Source organism: Dendropsophus ebraccatus, chromosome 2 (genome assembly GCF_027789765.1).
Source record: "Dendropsophus ebraccatus isolate aDenEbr1 chromosome 2, aDenEbr1.pat, whole genome shotgun sequence".
Lineage (NCBI taxonomy): Eukaryota > Metazoa > Chordata > Amphibia > Anura > Hylidae > Dendropsophus > Dendropsophus ebraccatus.
In genome coordinates this window covers 176,045,576-176,064,002 of record NC_091455.1, presented here as the reverse complement: position 1 = coordinate 176,064,002, position 18,427 = coordinate 176,045,576, and the positions used below count along the sequence as shown (strand labels likewise).

General features: G+C 43.7%; 1 protein-coding gene across 2 annotated transcripts in view; it reads left to right on the top strand.

Annotated features, from left to right (window-relative positions):
* The window catches only part of CCDC126 (coiled-coil domain containing 126), a 29,089-nt gene extending 11,028 nt beyond the window's left edge, over positions 1–18,061 (top strand). For both annotated transcript variants that reach the window (XM_069958788.1, XM_069958787.1), the window contains exons 2-3: positions 3,630–4,011; positions 17,395–18,061. In XM_069958788.1, coding sequence (XP_069814889.1) covers positions 3,774–4,011; positions 17,395–17,576 — 420 coding nt within the window. In that variant the 5' untranslated portion in view covers positions 3,630–3,773 and the 3' untranslated portion in view covers positions 17,577–18,061. The remainder of the gene's footprint in view (positions 1–3,629; positions 4,012–17,394) is intronic.
* The last annotated feature ends 366 nt before the right edge of the window (positions 18,062–18,427 follow it).

Sequence of the window (18,427 nt, the reverse complement as noted above, 5' to 3'; positions counted from 1 at the left end):
TGGTTCATAACTATGTGCTTATTACATATTAGAAGGTTAGTAGAGAGCTTGAAGATTTGGCTTCATATACCGGTTACATTTTTTTGTGATTTGGGGATTTAGAATCAGCCTCTTTGATGAATGCATGGCCGCTGAGAAGTGCTGAGATCATTGACGTATTTTCCTTCTCCTCTCATTCATACTTGTTTTCTTGGAATGTTCTGTGTTGTACAAGCCTGTAGAGTTCAGTGGAGGATACAGAACTTCTTCTTCATCGTTGTACATTGTACACTTTGATTTGTTTGGAAAATCTTTTCTTTCTTTTTGGACTTGGATAAAATGTTTTTTTTTTTTTAAAGTTACCAAACTGAATATACAAGGAGTATTTAGATCTTATGGACTCATGACATATCCATATTATAGTATAGTGTCCCGGGTGCTACCAGCTATTGTATCTGCAGCTGAATAAAGAGGTAGCCGCACTTGAACATAGCCCTTCCCAGTGGAATCCTTGGGAGTGGCTGGAATAAGGCAGAGCAGTAATGGACTATTAGGTATGTATGGCATCCTATGAAAAATTAAACAAAAAATTTTAATAATAAAGGATCAGACTACATAACAATTATTTGTAGTCTGTTTCCATGGAGACACACAGGCCTGCATAGAAGCTACCTTTTTATGTATTATTTCGGTTTCACAAATAGATGATATTCATTGTATGAGGACATTTTTTAAAAACTTTTTGTGTATGTCCCTCATAGTTTTCAACATCTCAGCTTCCTGTTACTAATTGAGAACCGTCAGTGTTTGCTTTCCTTAGAAACACACACGCACACATATAAGGGAAGAAGTATAAGTCCATATTTTATATTTACTACTTCCAATGTCGGCATAAAAACGTGCATGTATGATTTCAGTTCTCCAGTGGATAAGTGGCCCCGGCTTTTGGAGGCCTTTGTGGATAAAGATGTCCCTTTCGTAAAGACGTAAGCTTTAGTGAATTTCTTCATTCATGAAGCAGAAGGTTTCTCAGTATACCATGTAGAAGCATCTAGTTGGCTTCCTCCCAGAAATGGTGAAAATCCAGCCGCGGTAGGTAAGGGTTGTGTTATTGTACAATACACGCAAGTGTGTAAGGACGAAATGACTTAGAAGCCAATGGAGAGGAATAAAGGTTTCACCGCAGAGAGATTATCGGAGACGGCGAGCATTTAAGTCATTAAACAAGCTTTGCTGCTTTCAACACAGATCCAGCTGTTCCGATGAATGGAGCCAAACGTAAGAACGCAACAGTAGGTGAAATAATAGAAAAGATTATTTTGCCAAGATTATGCTGTAATTCTATTCATGGCACACAGAAAAAAAAAATGTTTGTTTTCAGCTGTACGGCCGTGACCGGTGTTTGCCGAAGCCGTAAGCCGTTACAAGGATATTTACTCAGTACTTAGTACCATATATCACTTAGTTACGAGTGTCCTAAAGCAACAATATTAACGGTAGCTCCACATAACTAGAATACACTGTGGGTTTTACTTGTAAAAAATCCAAAACATCTGAGCCTTCTTCAGGTCTTATGAACGTTGCTGTATTGTGAAAAGTTCTGCAACTTTCCAGCATACTTTGTGTTTAACTTCCTAACCTCAAGATCCTAGCGGGAAAATTCTCATTTACATTCAGAGGCAGCAGACGGTCCTTACCTACTTCTCACAGCTACAATGGCTTCGGGCTGACATATTTTACCTACACTGATGTATCGTGGTGGACAGAGCTTTGTGCAGCTGATTTGTTTTTTGCACAAGGACTACAAGGGCTACGGAGCCGTCAGTTGTCAGAGATTGTTTAAAGGTTTTTTGATGGGGCAAATCTGGGATTTTCATTTCTGCAGTAAAATTATTAAAAGCTGCATACTTGCCTCACTGCTCCCCTGGTGTGCCCCCACTTCTGGTCCCCACTGCGGTCTTGCTTGGATGATGTCTTGAACTTGCTCAGCCAATTACTGGGCTGACCAGGCAGCACTCGCAGGAGTGAATGGTCATTTGAAGAAGGGAGAACAGGACTGTGGAAATCGGAGGATCAGACAGCGGGGAAGGAAAGTATACCACATCGCCGCTTTCTTCCAGAAACAGCCCCTCTCTTTTCTTCAGTTTGGGTGTGAGCTTTGCAGCTCAGTTTGTTGCCGATAGGCTGTTGTTGGAGAGTATCTATGAAGCTGTATTCTGTGCTGTGAGGAGAGATGGGGGAAAATTATTGGAATTAGTGCTCAGCTTAATGCTTTTGCCCATTTGTTTTAGTGATTTAGTAGAAGTCTTAGCACTTGAACCCAATTGATACTTTAGATCAATGTTGGCTGAACCTGCCAGCAAGAGTAGCTGATAATCTAATGTATATTAGCGTCTCCCCACTCCCCATTCTACCCAGTGTCAAATGTCTGGAGGAAAGAAGATCAGCCAGTTGAGATGCAGCATGCCTGATCCTTCTGAAGGGAGAGAAGCTGAGGCATCAAAGGAGTCTGGCAGCGGCTTTGTTCCCTCTCCCCGTTTAGGACACACGCACAATTACCAGAGCATGCATGTGTATATGGGGGAGTGTTAAGCAAACGTTTGGTACGGTGGGCGACAGTCACAAGGCCTCAAGCACAGACTAAGGGCCCTATTACACAGAACGATAATCGGCCCTATCTGGACGATTATTGCTCCGTCTAATAAACACAACGATCTGCCGATGACAACAACCATCGGCTGATCGATGATATAGGTTTGGACCTATAATTGTCGGGCACCAACCGCGCATTGCTACGTTTAATAGCGGTGTGCGGCTGACTATTTACAAACTGTATACATTACCTATCCATGCTGCAGGGCTCCTCTTGTGCTTTGCTTCTCCCCGGGTCCTGCACGCTCCAGCTTCAGAGCGGCCTGTCTAAGCTGAAAGACAGCGGGACCGCTGCGGCCAGTGATTGGCTGAGCGTCCTGTCAGCTTAGACAGGCTGCTCTAAAGCAAGACCCCGGAGAAGCAGAGCGCAACGATGTCCATGCAGCCCTTGTTAAAGGATTATCGGGCCATGAAATAGGCCTAGTAAACGAGTGCCGATCTAGCAGATCGCCGCTTGTTTACAGTTATTATTGGGCCCCCATCGGCCTGTGTAATAGGACCCTAAGGCTAGCTTCACACACAGTATTGCAGCAGATTTTATTCTAAATAACTGAACACAGCATCAAATCTGCTGCGGATCCTGTACGTGTGAACGCACCCTTTCAAGACAAATTTGCTGATATGTCACCAGCCATAACCCACCCGTGTGATGTAAGTTTAAATGGCTGGGATCATAGAGACATAGCGCTGTATCATTACACCTTCCTCATAAAAGTTTATTGCTGGTGGTTATACATAATTCAGAGACCTATTGCTATTTAATGACTACTGGGTGGAGATTGATGCAGCCCAAGGGCTGAATGGAAAACCTATGGCCATAGGCTGAATTGTTTTTTCAGGCAGCCCTAGGGCTGCATCCATCTTTTCCAGGCTGTGGGCATCAAATGCAGAGCGATCAGGTATGCACATACCCAACCTTACTGTAAGTTTGCTCATGTCTACTGGATGGGTTTACTCCATTCTGATTTTAAGGCCGACGTTTCTCTCCTGTTTTTCAGATGCAACTTGAGGATTTTTGAGGAAGAGATGTTTCCTAAAATGAGCTGTACAAGTGACCACGTTCCCTGCGGTTCTGTTCTCTGTCTGTGACACCTTGAGGAGAAGTACATTTCTAGTGGAAGCGGAGCACAGGGTGAAATAACATGTATTTAACATTCTCCAGAAAGTCAGTATCTCAGAAACTGAGCCTTTTACTACTTGCCTTTGGATTCATTTGGGGCCTCATGTTGCTACGATACACCATTCAGTATCCCAGACACCAGAGCAGCACAGAGCTCAGAGAGCAGATCTTAGACCTGAGCAGAAGATATGTGAAAGCCTTGGCTGACGAGAATAAAGACATTGTAAATGGAGGCAGTGGAAGCTCCATGGCAGGATACGGTAAGCTGTGTGGCAAGTGGAAAAGGTTCTTTTTCTTTGGTTGCTTACACTCTGAGGCTATGTGCCCACTACAGCAGGGGTGTCAAACTCAGGCCCTCCAGCTGCTACAAGCCTACAAGCTTTGGCTGTCCAGGTATGATGGGAATTGTAGTTTTGTAACAGCTGGAGGGCCTGAGTTTGACACCTGTGCACTAGAGGATTGTGTTGTCATTGTAAAAGGTGGCCGTCTATTGATAATGATGGACGCAAACAATGATCATTATTTGTAGGCGTCATTCCCATAGTGGGAACATAGCCTTAAAGAAAATATGTCATGTTTGTTTCCTGTTGTGTCTGTTACCCTTGTTTTCACCATTGGTGTAGTAGATGTGCCACAATCTTGCCCAAAGATGAGTAGTGGTGAGGCGTTTGCGCCGTACTTCAGCACGTCTCACCACTACTTTCTCCTCCCTGTTTTCGTGCATATTTATTTTTGGCTGGCCCCCTGCTTCCTTCTGAAGTTATCTTCAAGCTCGCATGCGCCGTTGCTGCCAAGGACCGTGCACCGACTCCACAGTTTGCTCCTGTGCCCTGTGTCTAAAATCCAGACACAAAAGCATGCGGACCCGACTGATCCAGGGTGCAGGCACGAACTGTGAAGTAGGCGCTCGGCTCTTGGCAGCAATGGCGCGTGGGGGCTGGCCAGAAATAAATATGCACGAAAACAGGGCAGAGGAAGTAGTGGTAAGCCGTGCCGAAGTGTGGCACAAACGCCTCGCCACTACTTCTCTTTGACACTTGTGTTGCGCTAGATTGTGACACATCTACAGCACCGATGGCGAAAACAAAGGTTACAGACCCAACAGGGGATACACAACAACACTACACTGCTAGCACCAAGGGGCCAGCCCAGGTGCTGACAAACTTTAACTTTATTCGGCCAGAGGGATGCACGCTCACAATGCATATACTATAGATCAGGCATGTCAAACTCTGACTCACAGTGCCAATATTTTTGTCCCGCAAAGGGAAATCTGTTGATTTCCTACAGCTGGCCCAACAGCACAGCTAATTATAATATGGATGGTCTGGGCCGCCCATATTATTGTCTTCTGCAAGACGCACCCGGTGCAGGCAACATCTGTGATGATGTGACCAATGATTACTATGTGGGCACTATTGAGGGGGGGCTGCTACTATATGGGGCACTATTGATGGGGCTGCTACTATATGGGGCATTATTGAAGGGGGTTGACTACTATATGGGGCGTTATTATGGCATTACCTACTGTATGGGGGAAATAATAGGGTAACTACTTTGTAACGGCAACTACTTTAGGGGATAGTATTAGGTGGTACTATTAAAGTCGCTAATACCGCATGGGTTACAGAAAGGGGCATTTTTTAAATGTTGGGGACTATGAATGGGGAGCTTGTGTATAAGTGGGTAGATGGTTTATAAAAGTGCAGCGCCTAAGATGAACTATAGATGTGATATGAGTGCAAGGTATGTGGACAGCCTGGTCCGTGCTGCACAAAGATGCTTCCGTGATCATTGTCAAAAATGCCGCACGCACGCTTCGATAGATATCAAGGTTGGCCCGCAACTTTGTCCAATCTTTTAATGTTGGCCCATTATTTATTTGACTTTGACACCCCTGCTATAGATGATGGTGAGTACAATTTCCAGCTACCTTCAGAAGCCCCTATAGTGTGTCTGATTCTCCAGATGACAGCAAAGACCGTGAACCAGTTCTAGTGGACAGGCTTTACAAGTAAAATCAAGCTAACTTTACATAGCTGATCTCTTGCATTCCTTAATGAAGGTGCAGGACTGACGTTTGGCTCTGTAGGTTCTCTCTTTTGCGCGTCAGTAATCTTAAGCACACACACCTCGCCCTGATCCCCTCCTTAGTCACAGAAAATAACAAAAATGTGAACGGTGGACTGAACAGGGTAATACCTTGCAGGCAGTGTTTAAAGTTATCACAAACTCATGACATGTACAGTATGTAGTAAATAGTACAATAATCAACAGCCATCATATAGCAGTGGAAATCAATTATGCTGAATCCTCACTTTCATCAGAACCTCTCTCCTGCCGCAGACAGTTTTTACAGGACACTCCTCATTCTTCTTCATGCACAGTCTATAGCCCATGGTCTATCTGACAAGCTAGAGTCAGTCATCCCATTAAAAACACTCTAGTCGAGGCAGATTGACTTTGGCATCTCTGTCTGCGCATATAAATCTTAAAGGGGTAGTGCACCAAATTTTTTTTTCTTTCAAATCAACTGCTGCCATGAAGTGCCAGAGATTTGTAATTTACTTCTATAAAAAAATCTCAAGCCTTCCAGTACTTATCAGCTGCTGTATGCCCAGCAGGAAGTGGTATTATTTCCAGTCTGGAGAGCAGGAGAGGTTTTCTATGGGGATTTGCTCCTTCTCTGGACAGTTCCTGACATGGACAGAGGAAGCAACAGAGAGCACTGTGTCAGACAGGAAAGAAAACACCACTTCCTGCTGGACACACAGCAGCTGATAAGTACTGGAAGGCTTGAGATTTTTTTAATAGAAGTAAATTACAAATCTCTGGCACTTCATGGCAGCAGTTGATTTAAAAGAAAAAATTTTTTGGTGCACTACCCCTTTAAAAACAAATCTTGCACAGAATTGTGAAACCCGACAAACAATTGCAGCATTAACATCTAAAATCCTTGTAAGGCCATTTCACAATGCATTTGGTGCTTACGTTAGGCGGGAGCTAAGTGCGAAACATCTGGTCAGATCTGTGTAACTATGTGAGTACATTATTATGTAATTTAGAGAGCCATGAATTCCAGGATATGATAAGAGGTTAAAATACATAATATGTCACAGAAACAAGAACAATAATCATGACTATGCTGCACAATTGGGCTAAGGGATCCTCATATATCATATGACAAAAATTCACAATTTTGTCAAAATTGTGCGTTGTTTATATCTGGGTTTTATGTTTAGTTTTAGGAGTTTTTTTTAATTTGTAATTTTCCATATTACTATCTATATTTTAAAACAATGCTAAAATCTTCAGTTTTCAGTCTGGCCACTAAGCCTAATCATAAGCTGACTTTTCATGTAGAGAAAACTTATCATTAGTTTCTTCATTGTCATCAAATGCGGGGAAAATACAATAAGGTGGTGACACCTGTGTATAGAGGTTCACGCCATTTACAATATGTGATGGTAACAGCTACTTCCTTACCCTCCCTGCACAAAATGACCTCTGCACAGGTCACCTAGCATTCCAAGAAAAGTATCCGAAGTCAATGGGTCAGCTCCAGACTGTTGTAAAACATTTCTCCAAATGCAGTTAACAGAGCGGAAAAGTTGCTCAGGCTTCAGTATCTAGCTCCTAGTAAAGAAAAAAAATCTAGGTTACACATTGAGGTTGGAATGCTCTCTTACAATCGGCTATCCCACTGTATTATTCTGTGGATAAAAGGAAGATACATTTTAACTATAAGTTAGTCTCTTTAAGAACTAAAATATGTTGTGTATTGTAGGCAGTCAGTGCACACAGCTGCCTTGGGCTGTCAAAATAATGTGGGTGCTGACTTGTAATCCCGTAAACCTGTGCCGCACCTTGTTGGTGCCTTGATTTTAAGGCGACTATCATAGAGATGGGAAGTAAACCTTATGATTGTAGCTGTGTAGTAAAAAGTGACCTTTCATTGTCCATCTGCCCCCTTGGTTTTAGTAGAGAGGACTGATGAAACTCATGACTGCAGGAACAGACTACACAGCGTTAGTGTGTAGTCTGTAACCATGGTAACGCCTAGCTCTACATACGAGCTGTAGACAAAATATATATAGCTAGGTTTTCTTACCATGACTGCTCCTTATTTTTATTATAGATGCAGTGGAACAATAAACATGATTGCAATTGCACACACAGCATGTAAGTGAATTACTGAAATACATTTTCCAGATCCAGAGTCAGTACACAAAGCCTGGCAGGATGCTGTTTACTGCGCTGGAGGATCTCGGGGAGCGGTGTTATTTTAATATGCTAGCCATGAGCCGTTTATATTTCGGTTTTATCCATTGCCTTGAAAAAAAAGATTGACTATTCATTTTCATAGAGATATTCTCGGCGAGCGCAGTACAATTGTGTCCGGAGGGTATGAGGAGAAACTTGCTCTTATCTTTGTTTGTTCAGCAGCTTGAGAATATTAAGAGAAGTGAAAGCCCTTGAGGCTGGATTTTTTCTTCACCAAGACAAGTTACAAAATGACCAGTGCAAGTTTTATGTAAAATATTTGCTGGAACATCATACCATGAAGTGTAGGCTTCAGTGCTTGCCACGTATGTCACACGACACCTGTTTGTCTTGTTTTAACGCCATATTTAGCACCTTTTCAATTGTCCATAAATGTTTATTTATGGGATATTTATGCACTACCATAGGTGTCCTCACTATCCCTCCATACGCATGAATGGTCGGTCAAACAACCATGTATTTTAAATGGGGAGAGGAGGGGTATGCAGCTGCCAGGATCCTTTGTGAACAGCTCATTTATCTGAGAAAAAAACCCTGCGATTTAAAATCAAACATGCCTGACCCTTTTATTTTCTAATGTGCATGGGGGCTTAAAAGAAATTGTGCCCGATTAGGAAAATATGTAAATAGGCCCCTTCAGTGCACTGAGGGCATTCCTTGCCCCCCTCCCCAGTGCACCATTCAGCCCTCCAGCCGTTCACGTCTACTTATGCATATTCAAGTGTACATAAGCAGGTGATTTCCCCCCCCCCCCCCCCTCATTACTGCATTTGGGCATAAAAGACTGGCCTACTTACGCATAAGTAGGTGTGAAAGTAGGAAGGGGCGGGCGGACGGGCTGAACGGTGCACTGGGGGCCGAGGAACATCTTCAGTGGACCAAACAAACTAATTTACATATTTCTTTCGGATGGAATTTCTTGAAAACATCAGGTCATACAAAGATAACAAGAGCAGCGATGGAAAGAGGAGGTAGGGGCTACAGACACATATCAGCAGGCTTGTATGCATGAACCTACTGATAGTTTCCCTTTACAGGAGAAGTCTGGCGAAACATTTTATTTAAGTATTGTATTGCCCCCCAAAATGTATTCAAATTTCCAATATACACATATTACGGGAAATGCTTATAAAGTGCTTTTTTCCCTGCACTTACTACTGCATCAAGGCTTCACTTCCTGTATAAAATTGTGATGTCAGCTTTATTAGGTCATTGCAATAGAACAGCATAATAAAGGTGCTGTTCAGGGAAGAAAAAGAGTGCTGCACCTCACATAATAAAGGTGCTGTCATTCACACTATGAGGAGGTTACATTTCCCATAGATTCCCTTTACAAGGCTTGGCCACTTAAAGAAGTCCGGCGAAAACTTTTAATAAAGTATTGTATTGCCCCCCAAAAGTTATACAAAACACCAATATACACTTATTATGGGAAATGCTTATAAAGTGCTTTTTTCCCTGCACTTACTACTGCCTTCACTTCCTGGATAAAATGGTGATGTCACGACCCGACTCCCAGAGCTTTGCGGGCTGTGGCTGCTGGAGAGGATGATGGCAGGGGGATGCTCAGTGTCCCCCTGCCATCATCCTCCCTAGCAGCCACAGCCTGCAAGTGGGCACGAGCGGTGGATTCCGCAACGGATTTTCCGTCACATTTCCAAAGTGTGCACATACCCTAATTTTAGTCCTGCTGTGGCTTGGGAATGTTTTGCTGTGACTGTGAGGGGGAATAGGAGGGGAATAATTAGTATAATGGAAAACCTAGCGCAATTACTAGGGATGTGGTTAGTAGTAGTGGGGTCACTATAGGTGAATTAGAGACTGTTGAGAAAGGAGGGAAGCGAGCCTGCTGTGCCCACTAGACCGGAAGGACGAGAGTCAGGGACACTCCCTGCTCTGAGGAATTCTAAACAAGTGGTCCGACAGTGTTGTTTTTCTGGCTCTGATATGATCAGATCTGGATTCATATTCACAGCACAGTACAGAGATTTGTGGTGCGGCTTTGTGTCCCCTGCGGAGGAACCAGTAATGGGACACCCTCCAGGACGAAAGCAATAGGCAACAGGTATCCCCATTAGAGAATCCAGTATCTATTACTAGTTCTGGGGTATCGCTATTAGCTTATCCTTGTGGACAGCAAGGCAAGGATAAGCTGACACTGGGGGGTATCACAGAAGCTGAATACAGAATTCAGAAGATCTGCTGTGAGCAGTCATATAAACCCAGAATATAATTCTCATAGTAATCTATAATAATAGCTTTAAAGATATAGAAAAACAGCATATTGACATGAAGGCTGCCAGCAGAGAAGACTGAATGAGACATGGGGGAGCTGTGTGCTGGAGGTAGGAGGAGGCAGGGCAGCAATACAGATGAATGACTGCTGTATCTGCAATGCCTCTTCTGCTCAATGATAAGTAAACACTTATGGCCCATTGTCACACACTGTTTCAGCAGCAGCCATAAATGTCTGTTTGTGAAGGAGTAGATCCAGCAGAAGGACACAGTGATAAAATGATCACGACTATTACACACTAACACTTGTAAACAGTCTGCTGGATTCTTCATAGGACACAGAGCACTGGAGCACGAGAGACTCCTTGGCTTATATTTGGGTCTGTTGTGGTTAACATCAGATCTGACGGATTTTGCAGCATTGGTTCAGGATGGAGCTTCAATCGCAAATGTGAACTTCATTTGGCAAGTTTTAAACTACACATATTGCAGCGTTGCCCCATTCACTTAAATGGGAAAGAACTGTTTTACTATCTTTCACTGACACTAGCAATGGTACAGTGCTGGTAAACACTGAAGAGACAGCAGCTCTCACACAAGTGCTCCTGCAACTGCTGATCATTGATGGCCTGTAGTGAGGATAGGTTATCAGATTTATAAGGGTTCACACTACGGAATCCGCGCGGATAAATTCCAGCGGATTCCATCACTAGTACCTGCTCACGGCCGCGTGCTTATCCGCCCGTGCCATAGACACCTTTCTTAGACTGGGCCCATTCTGCTGTCCGCTGAAAGAATAGACATGTCAGTTCTTTCGGCGGAACGCAGAATCCACCCGGCCATAGAATGGTGTCTATGGCAGGGATGGATATGCGCACCCTCGCGAACAGGTACGAGCCACGGAATCCGCCGAAACTTATCCGCGCGGATTCCTTAGTGTGAACCTACCCTAAGGCTCGATAACCCCTTTTAACGCTTAAAGAAGAACTATCAGAAGCTTAGACTAATCTAACCTGTTTATAGCTCCCTATTGCACAGGAAGGTATGGCTCTTACCATCATCCTCTGCGCCTTTCCCGTGTAGTTAGTCTTTTACTCCTCGGTCTGGAAAGACCATTAGGTATACAGCTGCTGCACATCCACATTCAGTAGCAGAGAATCTTGGGGGGTGCTCACATTGTATGGTCAGCTCTCCTGTCACACAGCACCAAAACCTCTGTAAACACACAGTGACTTTATACTGACTGATTGTCTCCAGGCAAGCTGCACAGTTGATAATATTATCATCTAGCGAAAGTTATTAATAAAATAAGTGTAAGTTAATTGCCCTTAGTTGATATACAACCTGCATGATGAACCAGGTGTCTTTCCTTGCGTGAGCATGCAAAGGACTGGAACTTCCTGTGTTTGGTCTTTTTTTTTTTTTTTCTAAATAGAGAAAAGACCAAATATCGGCACAGAGAGCAAGGACCACCGTTTGGCCATATGTATAATTCTGATTTAGGGTAGCTTCACACGTAACGCTGCAAGTTTGCCGCAAAATCCGATGCAATTCCCCTCCTGTCACTTTCAATAGGATTACATATTTGCAGTGGAATTGTCATCCCGCTGCAAGTATCTAAGCGGCAGCCCCCTTAACGCCCCCGCAGCCTGCAGTCTGTGGCTCCCGGCATCTAGACATCTTGCTTAGCCAATCATTGCACTGTCCTGCCGCAGCCACTGATTGGCTGAGCGTGACGCTCAGACGCCTGGAACCCCCAAAGCAAGCTCGAGTGCGGACCAGTAATGTATGTACCGGGCCGCGGGAGGCTTAAGGGGGCTGCCGCTTACATACTTGCAGCGGGATGACAATATGTAATCCTATTGAAACTAACAGCAGGGGAATCGCAGCAAATTTCACTGCAAACTCTCAGCGTGAAATCCGCTGCGATTCCGTTACGTGAGTGTATTGCATAACTGCTCGTGATCACAACCCCTGTTAATTTCTTGATAAACCTTTTTGCATCAGGTACCCTTTAATATTTCTGTGGTCTTAGGGGTCATATAGATACCATACATGAGAATTTCCCTCATGAACCCCTTTATAAGCCAGAATAGGAAGATATTGTGCAAGGCCAGTTTGACATAGTGTTTACCTGTATTTTTTAAGGTTTTTCATTTTTTTTATACATTGCAGCTAGATGTGAAAAATCCCCTCTATAAATACCTTTGTTTCTAGAAGTCCAAAACCATCAGCATTGTTTGTCAGTATCTGATTGTGCGCCCAGATGTGCTATTAAAGTGACACTGTCACTCCCTTTTTGCATTCTGACTCCTGTACACAGTTATGGACCAACCTAGAGGGGGGAGGCCTAGACCTTTAGGCCAGCCTGTTCCAATGGTCGGCGAGGGGGATGGGCCTATGTGCCAATGACGTTGTGGAGGGACGGGGCCTAAGCTGACGCTGTGGGTGGGGCTAAGTGGCACAGTTTTTGTGAAGCCCCGCCCACTTAGATAAATCTGCAGATGATAAAAGATCACTTTAAGCATCAGTGTCACTTTAAGCGTCAATTTCCAGGAGAAACAACAGAGAACCAGCACAACATAGAGTTTCCGTGTATTGTTTCATACAAATATGTCTGGGGTTGGGGGGGGGGGATACTGAAACTGAAGCATTATACAGACCAGTGATAGCTGGATCACTGCAGGTTTTTGTAGTAGCACTTTGTGTCACAAGGCCAAAATTATGGGTGTTGGGTTGAACTGGAATTGATAAAATCTGGGTCCACATTTTAATTAGTAAATTCATCAATTCCAGTTCCACCCTACACCCATTGCTAAAAGATGCAGCAATCCGAGCATATAGAGGCATTCGGTTTCCATAGACAGTCATTAGCCGTAAGATGAGACATTATTCAAATGCTCATTGGTTTTTAGTACGGCATTGTCACGGGATGTCAACTTTTCAACTGTGTGCCCGGAAGAGCTGGCCTAGTCTTTGAAGTGGAAAAAGTCCAAGGCGGCCGCTCATCATCCTGCTCCATACTACCCGTGCCAGCAACATTAGCACAAGAATAGTTTGTGGGAAGCTTCATGGATTCGGTTTCCACAGCAAAGCAGCCACACAAAGGCCTGAGATCACCTTGTGTAAGGCCAATTTTCAGCTTGAGTGATGTAAAGCACACTGCTGCTCTTTCTGTGTGTTGGGTTAGGAATATGCTTCAAGTGCAGAAGTGTCAGACGGTTCAGGTTAATGTTCACATTTATGTAGGCAGTCATTATTACGCCCCTTACTTATTACGCTGTTATTTAAAGCTGTTTTTCCCCCATTTGTAATTAGAACTGCAACTAGAGATGAGAGAAACTACAAAAAATTCAGTTTTGCAAAATCCTGAAAAGTATGCCTTTTAATCCCGGTGGCTGAAGAAGATGAATGCAGCCCTAGGGACTGGATTCAGTCATCTCCATTGGATACAGACATCTTCAGCCACTGGGAGTCAAATGCAAAGTGTTCAGGGTTTCACAAAACTGAACTTACTTTAGTTTTACTCATCCCTAATATTTTTTTAATGAAAAATTGATTAGTCATTTTTTAATTATTTAAATCTCAGATCATTCTGGGCTTAGGAGTCCAGTGGGTGGCCCTATTCTGTGACTGACACTTATCTCTGGGTATGCACTTATGGGAAGGCTGTTAAGCACTGAGTAGGACCCCCCATTGGGCTCCTAAACCTGGAACGATTAGGTTTAACATAATAATAATAATAATTTACCAGTTCTACTGAATTTTTTCCCCCCACAAAAATATATATCAATATTTTCTGCTCATTTAGCTCTCAAACATGGAACCTGCACATTGGACTGCATTTTCTACGTCAATGGTCTTTTAAGTCCTCAAAACTTGTGACTGTGCCATATAGGGAGAGCAGTGTGATCATACCCGGGGTAATAGTCATGCAGGTTGTATGTGTAAGGATACCTTGGTTGATGGTCATAAAGACCATGTTCACACAACGTATATTCTCGTAAAAGTATGGCAGCAACAACGGCCGTGATTAAAGGGGTAGTGCGGCGGTAAACAATTATTCACAGAATAACACACATTACAAAGTTATACAACTTTGTAATGTATGTTATGTCTGTGAATGGCCCCCTTCCCCGTGTCCCACCACCCCCACCCGTGTACCCGGAAGTGTGGTGCGCTATACATACCTGTCACGTGCCGACTCGTCTCCGATCTTCAGTCTGCGATGTCGTCTTCGGACGGCGGGGTCGAATCCCTCCGTCCGTCCTGAGTGCCGGCCGCCCTCTTCAGCGTCATCAGATGCTCAGCCGCGATTGGCTGAGCACAGTTTGGCTCAGCCAATCGCGGCTGAGCAGCTGATGACGCGGCAGGGGGCAGCCGGCACCCAGGACGGACGGAGGGATTTGGCCGAAGACGACATCGCTGACTGAAGATCGGAGATGAGTCTGCATGTGACAGGTATGTATAGCGCACCACACTTCTGGGTACACGGGTGGGGGTGGTGGGACACGGGGAAGGGGACCATTCACAGACATAACATACATTACAAAGTTGTATAACTTTTTAATGTGTGTTATTCTGTGAATAATTGTTTACCGCCGCACTACCCCTTTAATATAAAAATATACATTACCTGGCCTTTATGGAATCCCGTCCGGAGTGTATACACATAGTATACCCTCTGGCCGGGATCTCTTGCGGCGCCATAGAAAACTGACATGTCAGTGAATAGCGGGCACAGAAAACCCTGCCAGTGCACACTATGGAGCCAGTGGCTCTGGCTGCTCGCTCCATAGTGTGCAGTGGGAAGTTCTAAAGCGGGCGCGCACGCATCAGAACTCTGCGGCACTAAAGTTTTTTTTCAGAGACCCGCAGTTCCGTGACCCGGCCAGGACACGGAACGTCCGGTCTCTCACAGTGTGTGATCATAGCCTAAGAGTGCATGAATGAAAAATCCTAGTGTCCAGGAGGTGGATTCTTCATGTGCAGTGCCCAGAGCTCTTCCCTGCCCATCTAGAGGAAGGACTGAGGAAGTCTCCAGTGCAACAAGCTGTGGGCACTGCACATAAAGTACCATCTCCTGGACACTAGGGGGAACATTTATTAAGTCTTCCATTTTTTGCGCTATGCTTAAAAATGTCCCTGCAGCGCCAATGCTCCCCAGATTTGTGTAAAGGTGCAGTGCCTCTACATAAATCCCTTGCGCACCCTTGTGTGCACGTACTGACACCTACACCAGCTCACAGCTGGAATAGGCTTCTGGAATTTCGCAGACGCAAAAGGCGCCCCCCCCCCCCCCTTTCTGCTTCTTCTCCGTCCACTCCCCTCTGGTGCGATTGTGGATGTATGTCTGGACCCAAAGTCCTTTATATTTCCCATTTTCCATAGTGCTTTAAAGAAACAAACCAGCGCAATGCCCACATGGCTAAACATCATCTATTATTATATTAGAATGCGGCGCTCTGTAGTGATATGCTGAGTAAGCCATTAGTCAAGTTTAATATGCAATGATTCCTTTCTCCGTTTAATAGACGTAATAGACGGAAGCTCAACTCAATATATTATTTACAAGCCTTGTTCTTCTGTTTTAGTTTTATGTAATACAATTCCAAGTTAATAAAAGACAGTCATCTGTGGATACCCTGACTTATCCTGGCAGATAGCTGACTGTATGCCACATATTTATAGATTAGCAGGGTTTGGTGGGATGGTTCGGCAAAGCGTTCAACAAATTTATGAAGTTATTGAGCAAAAACAAACAAACAAAGAGCTTTCATTTTCTGGCCTTAAGACTTTCTATGATGCACCAAATGTACAGCATCGTTCGTTGGTTTTGGGGAATCTATCAGATGGTTTCACATAGTGTAACTACAGTGCCAGGTAGGGGTAAGGGCCAGTTCACACTGAGCAAAAACTGGGGAATTCCGTCATGCTCAGTATACTGCAGTGTCTGAATGGGAGGAAGCATGCGCGGAGAGGGGAGAAAGCAGAGGCGTGCAAGCCCTCCCACTGCAGGACACTGAGCATGGCGGAATTCCGCCGTTTTTGCTTTGTGTGAACTGGCCTTTAAAGGGGAAGGCCGGTACCAGGCCAAAAAATATTCTGGGCTGGGGGTATGGGAACATAAAAACGAAGTTATATTCTCCTGTCCCAGTGCCCACGCAGAACTGCATCCTGGACCCCAGCCAGCTGTTTTCTTAGCTCCCCGGCTCTTTTCCTAGTATCCCACAGCTCTGCTCCCGGCCGCTTCTGTGTCTGAGTGGGGACCTGGGACGAGGCGTGTTAGGCCCGCACAGCCAGTCGGCCGAGGTGGGACCCTGCTATGGCTGGTGACTGGCTGAGCGAGCCTAACACGTCACGTCCCAGGTCCCTACTCAGACACAGCAGCAGCTAGGACCGGAGCAGGGGAGGTGAGAGCATGTTCCTACTTTCATTCTTCTCCCCAGCACTCCTTTAAAGGGGTTATCCAGGATTGGAAACACATAGCAGTTTTATGCAAAAAAAACAAAAAAAAAAAAAACAGCACCACACCTGTCCTCAGATTGTATGTGGTTTTACAACTCATCTCAATGCACTTCACTGCCAGGAAAAGAGCATGGTACTGCATTACTTCCTGACTGTCTGCGCTTTCAATCTAGGCAGCTCCATTTTAAGTCTCATGATTGACAGTAGGAAAGTGCAGCACGGTGCAGTTCGGGGTCCTAAAATCCCCACTGATCATGTCAAAAGGTGCTTTAAAGGAGTACTCTAGCAAAAAAAATATTTCACATCAGCTGGTGTCAGAAAATTATATAGATATGCAATTTACTTCTATTCAAAAATCTCAAGTCTTCCAGTACTTATCAGCTGCTATTTGTCCTGCAGGAAGGGGGGGGGGCGGGTTCTTTCCAGTCTGACACATAGAAAACCTCCTGCAGGACATAAAGCAGCTGATAAGTACTGGAAGGTTTTATATCTTTAAATAGTAGTTAATAATAGATCTGTATAACTTTCTGACACCAGTTGATTTGAAAGAAAAAAAAACTTTTGCAGGACTACCCCTTTAATTTTCTATCTATGTAGACATTTGCTATTTACATGCCTGATATTTTTAACTGGTGTCTTATTTTATTTGCCAACAGCTGATCTGAAGAGGACGATTGCGGTTCTCCTGGATGACATCCTGCTGCGCTTAGGAAAACTAGAGAATAAAATTGACTTTATTGTAGTAAATGGCTCATCCAGTAACAGCACTAACAGCACCGCTGGGAATCTGGTTCCATTAACCACAAGTAGACGTGTCAATACCTTTGGAAAGCGATGATAAGAAAGAAATGAAATCACCGCCCTGAGCTTACAGAGACTCCATTGTCACCACTCCAGCTCTAGAAATAGTAGTAAACAGTCTTGTCAAGAGCTTTAATATGAGGACTTACTGCTGTAATGTCAAGTGCTACTACACACTTGTCAACAATTATTGGCCATAGTTTTTTTTTTTTTTTTTTCTTAAATGAAAATATATGTTTTTCTACATGTGTGGATTTTGTTATTAGTTGGTTCTAGATTATAATATTTAGTACTAAAAAGAATATTTTGAAGCCGTTGTAAAAACCTATACTTGTATATTATATTTTGCTACACAGAAGATTTTATGTTTTAAGCTGCGGTTTTTGAACGTGTGACCCAAAGAATGTATTTATTTGCACTGTTAAAGCATAACATAACCATAGATGACTCGCTGTATTGTCCTATTTATGTAAGCTCACCAATGACAAATAAACAAAATAGGAACTGTGCATTATTTTAAAATGCCTTTCTGGAAAGTTTTTTTTTTTTAATTTCTTTCTTTCACGTTGCAAAAATTGTCCAGCAATTCCTTGAGGAACGTGACAAAGAGGTCAAGTTGTTCATTGACTCCTAATTCCTTAGATGTCAAGCTACGCATTTGTGGTATGTGTTAAAAAAAAAAAAAAAAAAAAATTCTAATCCATGAGGACCTCAGCTCAAGGATTTAAAGGGCTTGGGCACTGTCTAATAAGACACTTAGGTGTATTTTAATACCATTTTTTGTGCTCCTACATACAGCGAGATATAAGATTCCCACCCCCCTTCCCGTTTTGTTACCCTTTTCTTTTCCAGCACTTGTGAAGACTAATTACATCCATAAAATATCCC